The sequence below is a fragment of the Equus asinus genome, chromosome 21 (genome assembly GCF_041296235.1).
Source record: "Equus asinus isolate D_3611 breed Donkey chromosome 21, EquAss-T2T_v2, whole genome shotgun sequence".
Taxonomy (NCBI): domain Eukaryota; kingdom Metazoa; phylum Chordata; class Mammalia; order Perissodactyla; family Equidae; genus Equus; species Equus asinus.
The window spans coordinates 77,784,236-77,800,181 of NC_091810.1; the positions used below are offsets into that span (position 1 = coordinate 77,784,236).

Below are 15,946 nucleotides of genomic sequence, written 5' to 3' on the forward strand. Positions count from 1 at the left end.
ACTCTGACCTCCTTATGGTGTCTGGCTTCCCCCACAGAGAGTGTCCCAAGTTGGCCGGGTGGAAGCATCGCAGCCTTTTCTACTCGAGCCTTGCAAGTTCCATAGCAGCACTTCTCTCGTATTCTATTGGTCCAACAGTCACAGGTTCAAGAGGAGGGGACACAGACTCCCTCTCTTGGTGGGATTAGGATGGGTGGGTGCTGAAGAATGTTGAGCCAAATTTTAAAAGTGCCACTCTCATGGTGGTGATGTAGAGACAGTGACTTGTTTTGAGACCTGCAGGGCATCCGTTTTTCCTTCACTTCACAAACAGCCACATGTCACAGTGCCTTCTTGAGTTGCTCTAATGGTTAACCAGCCAGCAAAGAAAGGACTTTGGTTTGCACTCCCAGTGACCCTTATACTTTGCCCGTTTCTTAAAAATTTTGTCTGAGAGCAAATGATGTCATGGCTTCAATTTGAAAAAAATTAGTGGAGCCTGGACACAAAAGTGCAATAGCTGGGCGGACACTTTATAAATTCAGGGGGAATGTTCTAAAGCTTCTTGGGAAGCTCTTGACATCCTCCTTTCTTTCCACTGGTTTTGCTAGCATCTCCACTGGGGAAAGAGAATCTTGGTATTGCATGCGTGTGCTAGAAATTGGATCTACTCCCCAAGTTGGAGCTTCTTGATGCAGGCCTTAATGTTGTAAAACATGGGCTCAAAAAAGCATAGGAAAACTTAAACTACAAAGCATGTGATGGAGGAAGAGCGTGGGCTTGGGAGTTCAGGACAACTGGATTTGAATTCTCTCTCTGCCTTAATAGGCTGTGTAGCCTTGGCAAGGTTTTTAGCTTTTCTGGGTTTTAATTTTCCTTCTCTCTAAAATGGGAAGGGCAATATGTCTCTTGCAGGGATGTTAAGGATTAAATAAGGTGATATTCATAAAATGGCTAGCATGGTACCTAGCATACAATGTTCAGCAAATGGTGGTCCTTTCCTTTCAACCCTTTGCCGTTTATTGAATAATGTCACCTGTGTAAAAATTGCTACTATTTATTGAAAGCTTATTATATGCTAAGTATTGTGCTAGATGCTTTATGTGGTTTATCTTGTTAATTCTCACAACAGCTCTTGAGGACATTGATGAGAAACAGAGGCACTGAATGATGGAATCAGTTCCCCCAGGTCATGTGGCCAGTGAATGGGGAGCCAAGATTGGAAGCCAGGAGTCTGGGGCTGGAGCCCATGCCCTTAAATAGTTTTGGGATGCGTGTTTGTGAGTGTGGAGGATACATGTTCTGAGGTCCCCACTGAGGCTGGTGGGATGAAAGAACTCTGGTCTAGGACTTAGGGGACGGGGTTTTCAGTCTTTGCCCTGACACTCACCAGGTTTACTTCCTTGAGAGGGGAACTTTACCTCCTGAGGCTTCAGTTGCCTCATCTGTGAAACGGGAGCATCAGAGCTAAGTGATGGGCAAAGTCTTTTCCAGCCTTCTTGTTGTATGACTGAGATTTTGGTTTTGATCTAGCCATGTGCTGAAGGAATCATGAATCACCTTCAGTCCTGATGACAGGGAAATGCAAAAGCTCTTTGGTCAATCTATGCTGCAGTAGACTTAAAATTTTATTTTTATTGAAGCAATAGTTGCACATAAGGAAAAACCCGTGAAAACTTTTAATGAAAAGTTCTCTGCGTCAGTCCTTCCCACCCCCAGTTCTATTCCTGGAAGCAATTACTTAAAATGTTTTAGCTGTTTCCTCTGGTGGGTTCTTCCGTGTCTCTAAAGTTATAGCAGTGGGTCTTGACTTTGGTTCTTTTGCATCTTGCTCTCTCCTTTCTTTGCATTCTGATGCGGTGCAGTCATGAGGAAGGTTATCCAAAGGAAGGGAGGAAGCCCGCTGCCTGGAAGACTGTGGTGGGTGGATGCAGCTTCCAACAGAGGCTGCACTACATGGTCTCTAGAGCTTTCCGAGGCTGGGCCGTGAACTCACCATATTGCCCTGATTTTAAACTCACGTTACTTATAAAATGGACCTTGTCTTGCATAACAACTTGGGTGGTGGTTGAAACACTACCTCTGATAAATGTGCATATCAATTGTTTAATTTATCTAAAATGTAATATTTGCAAATTTTTGGAAAAAGTGGTCTTGAGGTTGAGGAAGTATGTTATGTTAAAATAAGCCTCTTGGCATAAACATAGAAATGGTTCACTTGTGGTTGAACTCAGTAAAATGCTGTGGTTTCAGCAATTCTCTCTCCTCTGACACAAAGATTCCTCTGGATTTAAAAACATATGTTTGGCCATGAATGAAAAAGCACTGGGTCCTGTCAGTCTTTCTCGCTGTGTGTGTGTGTGTGTGTGTGTGTGTGATTGTTATGTAACTTCAGTCCCTCCTCCAGGGCCTTGTAGGGTTAAAGGACTATTGGGTTTTTTTCCTTAGTTGTCCCTGTGACCGTGGGCTATTTAAATGTATTTTTTATAATTGGTTAAATTCCATTCCAGTGATGCGTGCCTATGTAACATCAACAAAAAAGATGAATTGAAATTGAGTCTTTTCCAAATTGACAGACATTCTACAAAATAACTGGCTCATGTTATTCAAAAATATCGAGGCTGTGAAAGACAAAGAAAGGCTGAAGAACTGTTCCAGATTGAAGGAGACTAGAGAGAGATGACACCTAAATGGAAGCGTGAATCCTGGTTTGGATCCTGGACCAGGAAAAAGATTTTTTTTCCTTTACTATAAAGGACATTAGGGGGACAGTTGATGCAATTTGAATAAAGTCATAGACCCGGTTAATAGCATTGTATCAATGTTAATTTTGAGATTTTGGTGGTTGTGCTCTGGTTATGGAAGAGAATGTCCTCATCTTTAGGAAAAATGTGCTGAAGGATTTCAGGGTAAAGGGGCATCATGTCTGCATCTTACCCTCATTTTTTCCCAAGTCTACAATTATTTTAAATTAAAAAAAGTTAAAAAAAAAAAAAAGCTTTTCCTCATTCCTAGACCTGCCAGCTGCCTTGACTCAGTCTCCAAATGGCAGTGCCTCCCTTGGCTGTGGAATCTTGACGTTGGCCAGAGCTTCAAAGGAGGCTGTGTGGTCGAATCCAGCCGGACAGCTGTGGCGGCTGCGATGTTCTGGGAGATGGGACTGGGTGCTCGCCTGCTTGTCTGGGAACATTCTGGAGTCAAACCAGAACTCTAAACCAGAGCCCTTCTGCCTAGGAGGAACTTGGTTCCACTTAGGCCTAAAAAAAGCTCCCAGACCTTTGTTAACCTCAGAAGAGGAAACCTTGCAGCAGGAAACCATATTGACCACCATCTTTTCTTACTTTCCTTTTTTTCCCTCTTGGTGGTTCAGAACCAGGACAGATGGTGTGCTGCTGTGGAAAGAGAAAACAGGGTCTGGCCTTGTCACCAAGGCTGTCGAGCTGCATAGGGCCTGGAGCTGGGTAGTGCCCAAGCTGGGATTAGAATTCCCTACACTCTGTCCCACAGCCACTCAAACAGCTTCAGCAAAAGGGAGGATTTTCTGAAAGGTTGAAGCAGCCTTTCAGGGAAGCCGAGAGAGGGAAGCATCGTACGGCGTTAAGCATAGGGAGAGCAGACATCCTAGTTTGCCCCGACAGTCTTGGTTCATGCCTGTTGTCTCAGCATAATTATTAGTAGTGCCCCCGCTCTCTCTCAAAGTGCCTTGGTTTGATTGATAAGTTATCTGGCCATGTAACTGCAGGGTTAGATCAGGAGCCCAGACCATCTCCCCCAGCCCCTCCTGGTGTTCTGTCATTTGCTTTCTTCTCCCTCTGTCCTCTCTGTCATTGTCTGTCTCTCCCTCCTCCGGCTTCCTCTGTTCTGTTCTCTGAGAGAAGATCTTGTATATGTCAGAGACATGGCAGCGAGGTTATGCCTGGTGTGTGGGGCACGGTCCCCACAAAAGGAGGTGGTGGGTTTGCCAGACACCCCAGGAGGCCTCTGCTACAGAAGTCGGGCCTCAGGTGGAAAAGAGAAGGAGTCAGAAGGGAGGGGAGTTGGGCGCCTGGTCTCCAACAATGATTCTGACTTCTCCCATCTTGAAGGTCCTGTTATTTTCTTCTCCTTTCTTTCTTTTCCATACATGCTTCCATCCCTTTGGAGCTGTTTTCACCAGGTTCTTCTGGTTGGATGCACCTAGCTGGTGTGCAGTTGGGCCTGTGCAGTGGTGGGGCTGGCTCCAGCTCCCTGATGGTCTTCTGCCCTCTCCCACCCCCTTCTCTGCCTCAGCGTCCTCCCGGCTCCTGTGTCCTTGGACGTCCATCTTTCTGGTTTGGCTCCCTGGGCCCCAGCTCCATCCTGGGGCGCAGTCTTTCCAGTTTTGCCTCTGCTGCAAAATTCCTGAAGGTGACATCAGCTGTCCTGGCTCTCCTCACGGGGCTATGAGAGCTCTCCCTGGGGAAGGTGGGGCTGAGGGAAGAAAAACCCCACAGAGGCAGGGAGAGAAGGCAGCTGTGGGGGTCCAGGGAGTGTGGTGTGGTCTCTCAAAGTGGCGTGGGATCCAGGGTCTGGGAGCCAGATCTGTGCTGTCCAATATGGCAGCCACTAGCCACATGTGGCTGTTTAAATTATAATTTGAAAACTTTAATAAAAAATCCAGTTAGTTGCACTGGCCACATTTCAAGTTTTCATTTAGCCACATGTGGCCAGTGGCCTCTGTATTAGACAGCACAGATGTATGTAGAGCATCTCCATTATTGCAGAAAGTTCTCTCAGATGGCACTGGAGAGCACATACTCCTTTTCACCCAAGCACCGTTTAAAGTGGTTTCTTTGTGTGTTTTAGTAGCTGCCACAAGTGCTCTTAAAGAATAGAATGGATGGGTGAAAAGGAAACATGATTTGTAGTAAGCCTGAAAACATTTCACGGACTTATAACTGTTCAGTAAGTCAGAATGTTTCCAGTGGTGCTTCTCATCATGTGATTCTAGAATGTTTCTGCTAACAGAGATTTTACGATCGTTCTAGGGCAGTGCTTCCTTAACTCTAGTTGTTCTGCTGCTGTTGTAGTTTTTGCCTTATCCTAGTTGTGTATGTGGTATTTATTCCATATTCTCCTTTAAATTGATTCACGTTTTTACCTCAGTTTGTTTGAAAAGGAGACTTCATGACTGTAAGTGGAAAAACATCAAAGGGAAATACATGTTTTTAAAGCAAGCCTTTTATCAGAGAGTAATATATATAGGAAAGTGCCCTGCTCATAAGAGCACAGCTTTGTGACTTTCAAAGCAATGTTATTTTGTTTCCAGTGGATTTGTTGTTTGCTTATCAAATTCTAGCAGATTTCCCTCTCTGTGGAAGGCCCTGAGTCTGGCCTAGCTCCCATTTCTTGAGGAGGTGCTGAAGGTGCTATGAAGTCATAGCACCAGATGGAGGCTTTCTCCTGGACAGAATCAGAGGATTAAAGAAAGATCTGAGAAGGAATAACTGCTTTACTGTTATGGAAAATACACGAGTGTTTCTTGCTTGAGAGGGGTCTTTGCGGGCCAGGCCGGAGGGGCGGGGTGTGGCTTGGTGCCAGCAGCAGACCCGATGCTCTTTGACCTCAGGTTCCCTCTACACTACGATCACTGAGTACCTCAGAGGGCTTTTCTTTTTGTGGGTAGTATCATTATTTGCCATGTTAGAAATTAAAACTAGGAAGTTTTAAAAACTTGCATTAATTCATTAAAAATGACAATAATAGGGGCTGGCCCCATGGCCGAGTGGTTAAGTTCCCGCGCTCCACTGCAGGCGGCCCAGTGTTTCGTTGGTTCGGATCCTGGGCGCGGACATGGCATTGCTCATCAAGCCACGCTGAGGCAGCGTCCCACATGCCGCAACTAGAAGGACCCACAATGAAGAATATACAACTATGTACTGGGGGGCTTTGGGGAGAAAAAGGAAAAAAAAATAAAATCTTTAAAAAAAAATGACAATAATAAACCGATTACATGTCAACATAAATAATACATTTTAAGAAAAATAACCGTCTTCCCAAACAAAGAAAATTCATGAAAAGAAAGAATCATTTTATGTGTTTTTGCAAGTCTCTTTTATGTCTGGCTCAATAGAAGAGCTGGATTCTCATATGTGCTCCCGCACTTCATCTCTTGCAATATCTCATAGCAAATAGTCTCGGGAAAACTCCACTGAACGCTTAGGAGACAATGACAGTGAAAAAGCAGATAAGTCAAACTTGATTACAAAAATGGTTTTGACCTTGCAGGCTCCCAGGAAAAGTCACAGGCGCCCCTCCGCCTCCCTCCCCCCATGGTCCCTGGGACCACACTTTGAGAACCTCTGGTAAAGCGAAACGCACATTGGACTAAAGGTCTGTGCTTTTGTCTGAAGTCTGACACTCGCTTCCTCTCCTCAGGCCAAGCAGCCCTTCACCCCTGGGCCGAGTTCTCTTATGTGTAGCCAGAGGACGGTGATTCTTGCTGAACCCGCCTCGCAGGGTCATTGTGAAGCTCAGATAACGCCTGTGAAATCTTTCTACAGAGAGCGGGTGTTTATAAATGGCATTACTAAGGATCTTTTGAAATATGGTATCTTCTTTAATTTGTAGGGCAGTGATTTTTAAAAACTGATGTCCCATCTTAATCTCCCTCGGTTCTGGGGACACCTCTGTGGAGGGGCAAGGCCACCATTCTCAGCCTACAAGCTGTTTCCCAGGCTCGCCGGTGCTGGCTGGTTTGGTTTAGCTAGAGTTCTTACTTGATACAGGGCTGTATTTTTGACACACTGACATTCAAACAGGGAGACTCTGCCACCCTCAGCAGTTCTTTGCTTGAATAAATTGCCAGCAGTCTGAGTCACCTAATGGATGTGACACAGTTTTCAGATTTGAAGATCTGAGGCCCCATCCAAGGAGAGAGAGCCCTTTTTAGAACTCCTTCAAATGCTGATCTAGAAAGTTACCTGGTAAACAGCCCTGGCTGGGAAATGGCTTGTTTTTCTTGGCTGGTGACAGACAGGTCTGCTCATTCCCCTGAGAGGAGTTTGTACTTCTGAGTGCGTCCCTCCAAGGGTCGTTGACCGCGGGGAGAACAGTCAGCTCTCTCTCCTCTCTGGACATTCTGGAAGCAACGCCCCCTCTGATCTTGGGAGACACATTTGCCTGTAGTTGTAGGAGATGAAGAACCATGGTGGGGTCTCTCCTCGAACTAGGAAATAAGGCAGAAAGCAGAAGTTCAGTGAGACAAGCTGGCTTTAGGATGTGGCAAACTGGCATTAAGATAGATTTAAAGAAATGCTTTATAAAGGTTAGGTTGAATTAGGTTCCACGGACTCTGTTCTTTATAAACATGGCTTCCTTGTCAAGGATAGAAGCCCTTCGGCAGTTGACCGTATTTAATTCCAGTGCTTTGCCATGATATGGAATGTATGGAATTAATATGACTGCCATAAGGCACTTTTTTCTTAAGGCTTAATTCAATTGCAAGTGACAGAAATTGAGTTCCAACTAACGTAACACAAAAAGCAATGGTGACTGTTTGGGGGAGGGTGGGTATGCTATTGTGGCTCCAAGGAGGTGGAATATAGGGTTAGACTGTGAAGCATCGGTAGGCCCAGAAGTTCAAAGTGTCACTTGGCCTTCCTCCCCCCTCCCTCTCTCTTCTCTCCCTTTCTTCCTCCTTCCCTCCCTCCCTCTCTGTCAGGTCCTCCCCTCTTTGTGCCAAGATGGCTGCTATCTGCTCCAGGCTTTCATTTCATCCTCTCGGCCATCTCAGTGGAAAAAAGTCCTCTTTCTAACAGTTTCAGAAAAGTCCTAGAATGAGGTCTGATGAGTCACATGCCCTTCCTCAACAGTCACCAAGGCTAGGTGTATCCACATCTGATTGCCAGGCTTGGGTCACATGACCACTTCTGGGACCAGGGTGAGACCCATGACAATCAGGGCTGTTACACTGGGCGGGCAGGAAAGATTTTGGTTTGTGGGCTCCCACACCCCAATGTTTGTGGAGATTGTTGCTCAAGTAGCTCTGATCTTGTGGAGTAGTAGAAGAACTGGGTCCGCTTTATCTTATCTGGGAGAAGGCCGGCTTTGTGTTTAGCTTTTAACACATCTTGGATGAATAGGCTTGTTGGTGGTTGGATGTCAGCCAGTTGTGCATCATCATCCCGGGCAACACAGCCTCATTTGTAGAGGGAAACACTGATGGCAAATCGAGTCTCTTGGGTTCAGTACCCTTTGATGATCGCACACTTAACCAGGCTAGTGGGCCCTGAATCTATCCGCCAGAATCTCCTGCAGGGCCCAGCTCACTCTGGGAAAACCCAGATCTGATCAGGTCATGTCTCTGCTTAAAAATCCACCATAGTATTTTACTACCATTAAAAAAGGAAAAAGAAAAAAGAAAAAAAAACCCCTATAGCATCTCATCCTCCCCCACCCCCATTTTTTCTCCCTTAGGGGCCGTTTAATCAGTTTAACATAGCTGACTATTTAGGTATTTACTTTTATGACTTTAAATAGTAGGCTTTGTGTGGTTACTTGATTTTTCGATTTTAGTTATCTGCCACATTCCACTAGATAAGATGAAATTTTAGTCTCTTTTCTCCCTCTGTCCCCACCACACACCCACTTTTCCCAACCCTTCCTCCGGACAGAATTATATTGGAGTCAGTATTTGCTATTTACGCTATTACAGCTGTGTAAGTGCTGTTCACAGTGGAGCTATCTAGCAAACTATGATTACTTTTCCTTTTTGTGGTAGAATGCGTTCTTCAGTTATTTCTGACAAAGGGTGCGTGGGAAGTAAATTGAAACTTATATATGAGGAAAAAAAAAATCCATCATGTCTCCCGATTGTGCATGGGATAAAGTTGAAATGCCCTAATATGGCGCACATGCCCTTCCTTGCTCCAGCCCCCACCAGCCCTTCCACCTGCCACTCTTTGCTCATGCTAGTTTTTCAGTCTGGAATGCCCCCTTCTCTGTCTGGTGCAGACCCCCTTTCTTCAAGGCCTGGATGACACTTGCTTTGGGTGGCCTGCCCAGGTGTGTGTCTGTTGCACAGTGTGTATACTGAGGTCTTTGTACGTATCACACTGTGTTGTACTTATTTAGCGCTTGAGTTTAAATCTTGGCTCTGCCGTTTCCCAGGTCAGTGACCTTGGGTGAGTTACCTGCACTCTCTGTGCCTCATTCTCTCTATATTCTCTTTGTAAAATGTGAACAACAACAATGGCACCTACCTGATCAGGTTGTTAGCAATTGCAAGATTGATGGAATGAAAGCATTTGTGATAGTGTCTGCCACTTAGTAACTTGCCCCTCTGTGCTCTGCATCCTTCTTTCTCACAAAGGCAGAGGGGGTGGCTTGTATTCTCCAGTGCCTGGAAGAGCTCTTGGCAAATCGAACGTCTTCAGGGGCTGGGCAGGGAACCTACTGAGTGAAGCCATCGGGGGGCCAGGTGGGGAGTCAGGCGCAGGGGCAGTGAGGACTGGAAATGGTCATCTGTGTCTAGGGGGGCATCTTCTACTCCACTTCTAGCCAATGGTTGCCAGGTAGGGACGGGGGCTCAGTGTTGCCAGATCATCTGATGTTTTTTTAATGAGAAATTTGAGAATCCCCACATAAAAAAAAAAATCTGGATTTCCTGACATTTAGTACGCAGCATGCAGGCAAAGGGACTCAGCCAAATGGCCCATAGGCCACTGGTTTGGGACCCAGTTCTCGTTGTCCAGAGGAGGCCCAAGGTGCTGATGTGACCTGCCCTGGGTCACCCACTGACTGATTTGGCCCTGTTTTCCCATGTGTGGTCTGGACGTGGGGCCCTGGTGCTGCCTCCACCAGGGTGGTGGCTGCAAGGATTTGGTCATGCGTGCGAGTACATTTGCAAAGCAGCCACCCACACAGTGTAACAGGTTATTATGTCCATCACCTCAGCTACTCCTGCCTCAGAGAGACCCCTTTGGTGTTTCTGAATAGGATCATTCATGGATCTTTTTCTCCTGAGGGGGAACATTGTGTGCATTTATTGAGCATCTACTGTATGCCCAGGAACTATCAGCTGTTTTACATTTGCATTCTCCTTGATTCTTCCAACAGCCCTCCCTATGAGATGGAAAGTAACTATTTTATAGATAATAACAATGATTCTTAAAGAAGTATTCTGATTAGAGTCTCACAGAGGTCAACAGGACTGGATCCATCTCTCTGATAAAAATCCCAGGCTTTAGGCAATATGCTGCCTCCCATGTATTGGACGTCAAGTCCAACAGCAGCTCAGTGGGGCTTTGCTAGTCCCTGGGCTGCCCTCTTGCATCTGTGGCATTTCCTCTGGAGAAAAAGCCTAGTCTTGTTCTCTGTCTTTAGAAGCTGTAGCAGGTTGCTGCAGGCCTGGCCAGATAGGAGAGAAGGAGAGAAAATTAAGGAGATGATGATGGTGGTGGTGATGATGGTGATGGTGATGCAGGGCTGGGGGGAGGGACCAAGGCTGTGTCAGAAGTAGGCCGGGGCTCAGGAGCTGAGAAACTCTCATACAAGGCAAAGGCTGTCTCCTCGTATGCTGCAGTGCTGGCGTCATTTCAAACCCATCTAGCAAGCCCATGGCACAGTATGACAGGGGAATGAAATTAGAAGTGATCAGAGCCTCCTTCATCCCCATGAACCATTCCGTTGGCCCAAGAGGCCCCTACAATATTTGATGTTTAGAAATAGTTTTCAGATAGTTACTGGTGAGGCAGGCCGTGACAGCCAATGGAACCCACGTGTTTTACCAGCAGGTGGGCTGTTGGGTCTTGGGGCAGCCCCCACAGCTGGTGATCATGTGTTGTTCCGCCTCTGAATGTCCATTTCCCCTCTCTCAAATGCACCCACACACCCCCAGAGGTGTGGTGGCCTCAGGCAAATGCCAAAGGGAAAAGGAGTTGAGGGGATGTGAGGTCTGTGAGGTCCTGATCCGACCCTCCACTATGTCCTCCTACACCTAGGAGTGAATTTCTTCTTTTAATTTTTTTTCCCTCTTTGTGACATCCATGGGTCTGGTTTCTTGATTTTCACCCTGTGGTTAAGTCTGGCGTGGCCCACCTGTCAGCTCCACTCTTCCAAATTCTTATGGAGGCCCAAGTCGCTAGTGGCTATGTCGAGGATGGGCGGCCACCCTTAGATCTCTTGCCATTCTCCACATTCCAGACTTCCAGCTTCCTTTGATTCCTTGCCACTCCCTCTCCCTTCTGGCCGAGCGTGCCTCTGCTGCCTGCTTGGGACCTCAGCATTTCCTCTCCCTCCCTCAAGTGCCTTCGTGCTTTAGGCTTCTGTGTAGCTGTTCTCTATCTGGAAGTTTTCCATGAGTCTCCCAGTAAACTCCTGTCTTAGCTGGCCTGGTGAGTTTCTCTGCCGCTGGGTTCCGTGGCACCTGGACCATTGCCATCCTGGCACTGACTTTTCCGGAATGGGCTGTAAATGCCTGCTTTACCCGTCAGACTTGGAAGTACCCTGAAGGCAGGGATAAAGCCCGAGGCCCAGCACAGGGTCTGGCACGTGGGAAATTTGCACTCTGTTTAATATTGACCGCATCACATGGTTGAGGCCTTCATGGGAGTGTAGGAAATGATGCCATCATTATGGACTGAAGCTGCCCAGGGTGGCTAGACTGGACATCTTACTTTTAGGACCTGGACAGAGCTTTTCAATCTAACCTGCACTGTCCAATATAGTAGCTGTTAGCCACATTTACTTTTTAATTTATATTTAATTAAAATAAATTAAAACTCATTTCCTCAGTCTCACAAGCCAATTTCAAGTGCTCAGTAGCCGTGTGTGGCTCCTGGCTACCGTACTGACAGAGCAGATAAAGGAACACTGCCAGCATCACAGAAGGTTCTTTGCAACGGTGCTGCTGTGGACACTGTCTTGTGAAGGTCTGAAATTAGGGGCTTGTAGGTTGTGTGGAGGCCCTGCTTGGTGTTTGTGATTGTGTACGGCAGAGCCTCACAGATTCCTTCTTAAGCCTGAACTCTGTTTCCTTGATTTCCCCTGGCTGCAGGACGCTCGTCAGAAGTTCCGCTCTGTTCTGGTTGAAGCAACAGTGAAACTGGACGAACTGGTGAAGAAAATTGGCAAAGCCGTGGAAGACTCGAAGCCCTACTGGGAGGCGCGGAAGGTGGCGAGGCAGGTAAGAGAGCCCCGCAGACCTCCTCCCCTGTCTCTGCCCGCCACCCCATCACCCCGCCGGAGTTTTGGGTGCACCTCCTGACTTCCGTGTCTCCCCTGAAGGGTAGAAGTGCAAGTCCTATGTGATGTGTACCAGCCGTGACTTTGTAAAGAGCTGCATTTGAAGTTGGCCTCTTATTTTCCTTCCCCCAACAATCGCCCTTCATTCCAGCTCTTGATACCGTTAGTAGAGTGTGGGTGCTCGCATTTGGTGACCCTGCGAGTGGGTGCCGCCTTGCCCTGGAGTTGGCAGCGGGGCCAGCTTGCGAGGATGAGAGGATGCGTCCAGAATGTCAGGCTTGTTCCTCTGCCCTCCGAATGTGACTGGCTGTCGGGCAGCAGGGGGCTTACTCCCTTGCGTTCTTCTCGCTGGTTTGGGAGTAATTAGCTATTTGCTTCTCCTGAAACGTTGGTTCTTTGTCCTGAGAGCTCAGATAAGCAAGTGAGGAAGGAAGACGAGCAAAGGGGTGGCGAGAGGGGGCTGTGGTCATGCAGTTGCTGGGACTGCGTCGAAGTTGGTTCTGGATTCAGCATTTGTCTTCCTTTGACCACCACCGATGTGATGCAGTGTGTGGCTTGGGTCACATCCCCGCCTCTGATAGCCGGGGTCCTGTGAAGGGGGAAGGAAAGGAGCCCCAGCACTTACCAGTGCCAGCTATGTGCCAGGCCCAGGCCCGGGAGTTCCCGCTCAGTGTCTCTTCAGCGTGAATTGCCCCCCAAAGCAGGCTTCAGCAGCTGGTCCAGATTGTCGTTCCTGTCCCTGTTGTACGTGATGAAAGATGCCGCCTCCAGGAGTCTCCACTTGTAAGAAGCTGTTTAGTGAGTGACAGGTGTTTGAGCACCTGCTGTGTGTGCGCAGCGTGAGGTTGGGCACTGTAAGGGAGGTGATGGGAGGTGGAACCCTTGGAAATTAAGCCCCAGAAATCCAGGAACATGTTAAGATCAGGCCCTTTGAGGGCTGGGGGCTGGGACTTGAGCATTCCTGCTGGTGGCCCTGCCTCTGCGCACCCCTCCGGTTTCTCATCAGGGAGCCCCTGGATGCTTGGCGGTACTGCCGAGGTTCCGACTGTGTATTTGGGTTTTGCATGCTGAACTCTGAGCTGCCCTTTCTGGTTGGAACCTGCCAGATAGATTGCCTTTATTCCTGGACAGAATGGCTGCCTGGACCCCCCTCCTTCCCTGACCTGGGGAACTGGGCTGTGCAACATAAAAGTCCCGATTACTCGTTGGTCTGCAACAAGCCCTGAGCAGCTCCCTCCCATTCCACCTCCCTCTGGGCCCCACCCAGGCCTCTAGCTTTCCAGGAAGATGAAACCCTTCTCTAAAAGGTCCTTACCAGTTCCCAGAAGCTCCAGAACCCCGAGGCATCCTCCCTTCAAAGTGCCTGTGTGCCACCATCCTTTAAGGTGCCACCCAAGTTGGGGATGTGTCCCACCCACTGTAGTCCAGGGCAGTAGTATTCTTGACCTAAAATTGCAGTGTGAAGGGTTTGGGTTAGGTTGGAGGAGAAATTTGTTAATTTAATGTAAACATTGGATCAATACCGAGGAGGTCGTGAAATCTTTTCAACACTTCAGTTTATCGTCCTCTAATTCTTTTGAGCCCATGAACATCTATTAACAGACGTCCCTGTGCCCGTGCCTCTGGATGATGTGAGAGTGGTCTGTTAAAGCACCCCTGGAGTTGCGGCCGTGGCCTGCCTACCCGGTTCCCTGAGCTCAGGTTCAGGGCAGAGCTGCCTCAAAGGGCCTTTGTGTTCAGGGGCCTCTGGAGGCTGGTCCATCAGCTGATGGTCCTTTGGTTGTGCTGATGTCAGAGTGCTTCCACCTCGAGTCTCAGAACTCGTTCTGTTTGTCGTTGTCTTCACCCCGGAATTTGCATGGTCTACGCCGTCATCTCCTTCAGGTGTCTACTCGATTGTCACTTGATCAACATGTAAATATAACTCCCAGCCTGCCGTCTCCACCACCCCCAGCCCTTGTTCCTTGATATGCTTTTTTTCCCTAGCACCCCTCACTGTCTGACTTCTCATTGTTTACTTATTTACAGTCATGAAGCTCCACAGGACAGGGAACTTTGTCTGTTGGTTCATTGCCGTGTCTGCAAGGCCAGCATACAGAAGGTGTTCAAACACTGAGCAAACAAATAAATGAAAAAATGAGAGAATGATGAAGTTGACAGGCCACCTGTGGACAAGGTGTTCTTCCTGGCCCCTTTTCCTCTCCATCACCCCTTTACTCACAACTGCTCTCCTTCCTGGTGGCTAGGTCAGCAGAGGGACAGGAACACGACTGGCAAATCCAGCTTTGTCTGGGTTGGGTTGATTCAAATCTAATTTGGTGGGTGCGTCCCCAGTTGGCGGTGACACATCTAAGTAGATTTCACATCTCTTCCTTCTTTTCCGTACCCCAATCCTCTGTGATGGGAGAAGAGGAGAGAGCTGGGGTGGGAGGGTCCCACTGCTGGGCAGCAGTGGATAGTGGCGTCACTCTTTCCTCTCATCCCTTCTCTTAGCCAGCAAGGACAATGGTCGGGGCAATTACTGAGTCCTGTGGGCAAGCCGCTGAGTCACCAGTTCTAATCAGATAGTACCTAGACCCTGGGGGTGACTGACTCACTCTCAGCTGGCAGAGCCCAAGATGAATGTTGAGGGAATCCTGCCCGCTTTATTCCTGCAAACCCTCCCCTTCAACTCTTGCCTTCCTGCAGGTGGGGCGGGAAGAAGGAGGGTGGAGAAGGTTCCGAGTGACCCTTCAACCCCAAGGGGCCTTGTTGGTCTATGGCCGAGGAACTGGAAGGATGCTCAAAGGCTGAGGCTGGGCCCGGATGTCACATTTCATCTCCGTGGATGGTGGGTCCACTGGGCTTGGGCCAGGTGGCTGAGTCTGTCCACCGGCGTCCCCTGACCTTCCTGTTGGTGAAGGGGGTGGGGCCCACTCCAGCTGCTGCCAAGTGGGGCTTCCTGTTTTCTTGCTCTGGTCTTGTCCCCACCCCCTTCCTTTTTATATTTGCAAACCTCTCTGACTGTGTATAGCGGGGGTGGTCTCTGAGAGATGCTGCGTTCGCAGAGCCTTAGCCTCTCTCGTCCGTGAAACACTGATGTATTAAACTGCAGTGCCTTAAAAGCCATAATTTTCTCACAAATGACTGTATTTTATCACCAAATTATGGTCCCATTACTCTTTGGTGATCGAGTAATAGGGACAAATAAATCCCGTAAAAACTTTCCTCATCTCCTTCAGCGACTGTTTTTTTTTTTCACATTGTGAGTTGTTATATAATCCAGTCACCAAAACCAGATCATATAATGTTAAGGTTATGACAGAAATTAGCAAAAGTGAGCAATCTCAATCCAGACGGATAGATGAAAAAATATACATGCTTTTCCCCATTTATGAGGAAGAAGCTGAATCACGAAAACTCTTTTAAAGATTTTATTTTTATTTTTTTCCTTTTTCTCCCCAAAGCCCCCTGGTACATAGTTGTATATTCTTAGTTGTGGGTCCTTCTAGTTGTGGCATGTGGGACGCCGCCTCAGCGTGGTCTGACGAGCAGTGCCATGTCCGCGCCCAGGATTGGAACCAACGAAACACTGGGCCGCCTGCAGCGGAGTGCGCGAACCTAACCACTCGGCCATGGGGCCAGCCCCACGAAAACTCTTTTAAATTATCTTTGCTTATAAGGCGACTTGTTTTGGGTAACTCATTTTTATACGATGAAGAACAGACGAAAAATCTGTCATGGTTCCAGCTGTGGCTCTCTCGTGAGGTCGTCCTTAGGGTGA

At 47.9% G+C, this 15,946-nt stretch overlaps 1 protein-coding gene across 2 annotated transcripts in view; it reads left to right on the forward strand.

The window, feature by feature from the left end:
* Positions 1-15,946, forward strand: part of SH3BP5 (SH3 domain binding protein 5) — a 71,307-nt gene that overhangs the window by 14,246 nt on the left and 41,115 nt on the right. For both annotated transcript variants that reach the window (XM_014859462.3, XM_014859461.3), the window contains exon 3: positions 11,996-12,124. In XM_014859462.3, the coding sequence (XP_014714948.1) occupies positions 11,996-12,124 (129 nt within the window). The remainder of the gene's footprint in view (positions 1-11,995; positions 12,125-15,946) is intronic.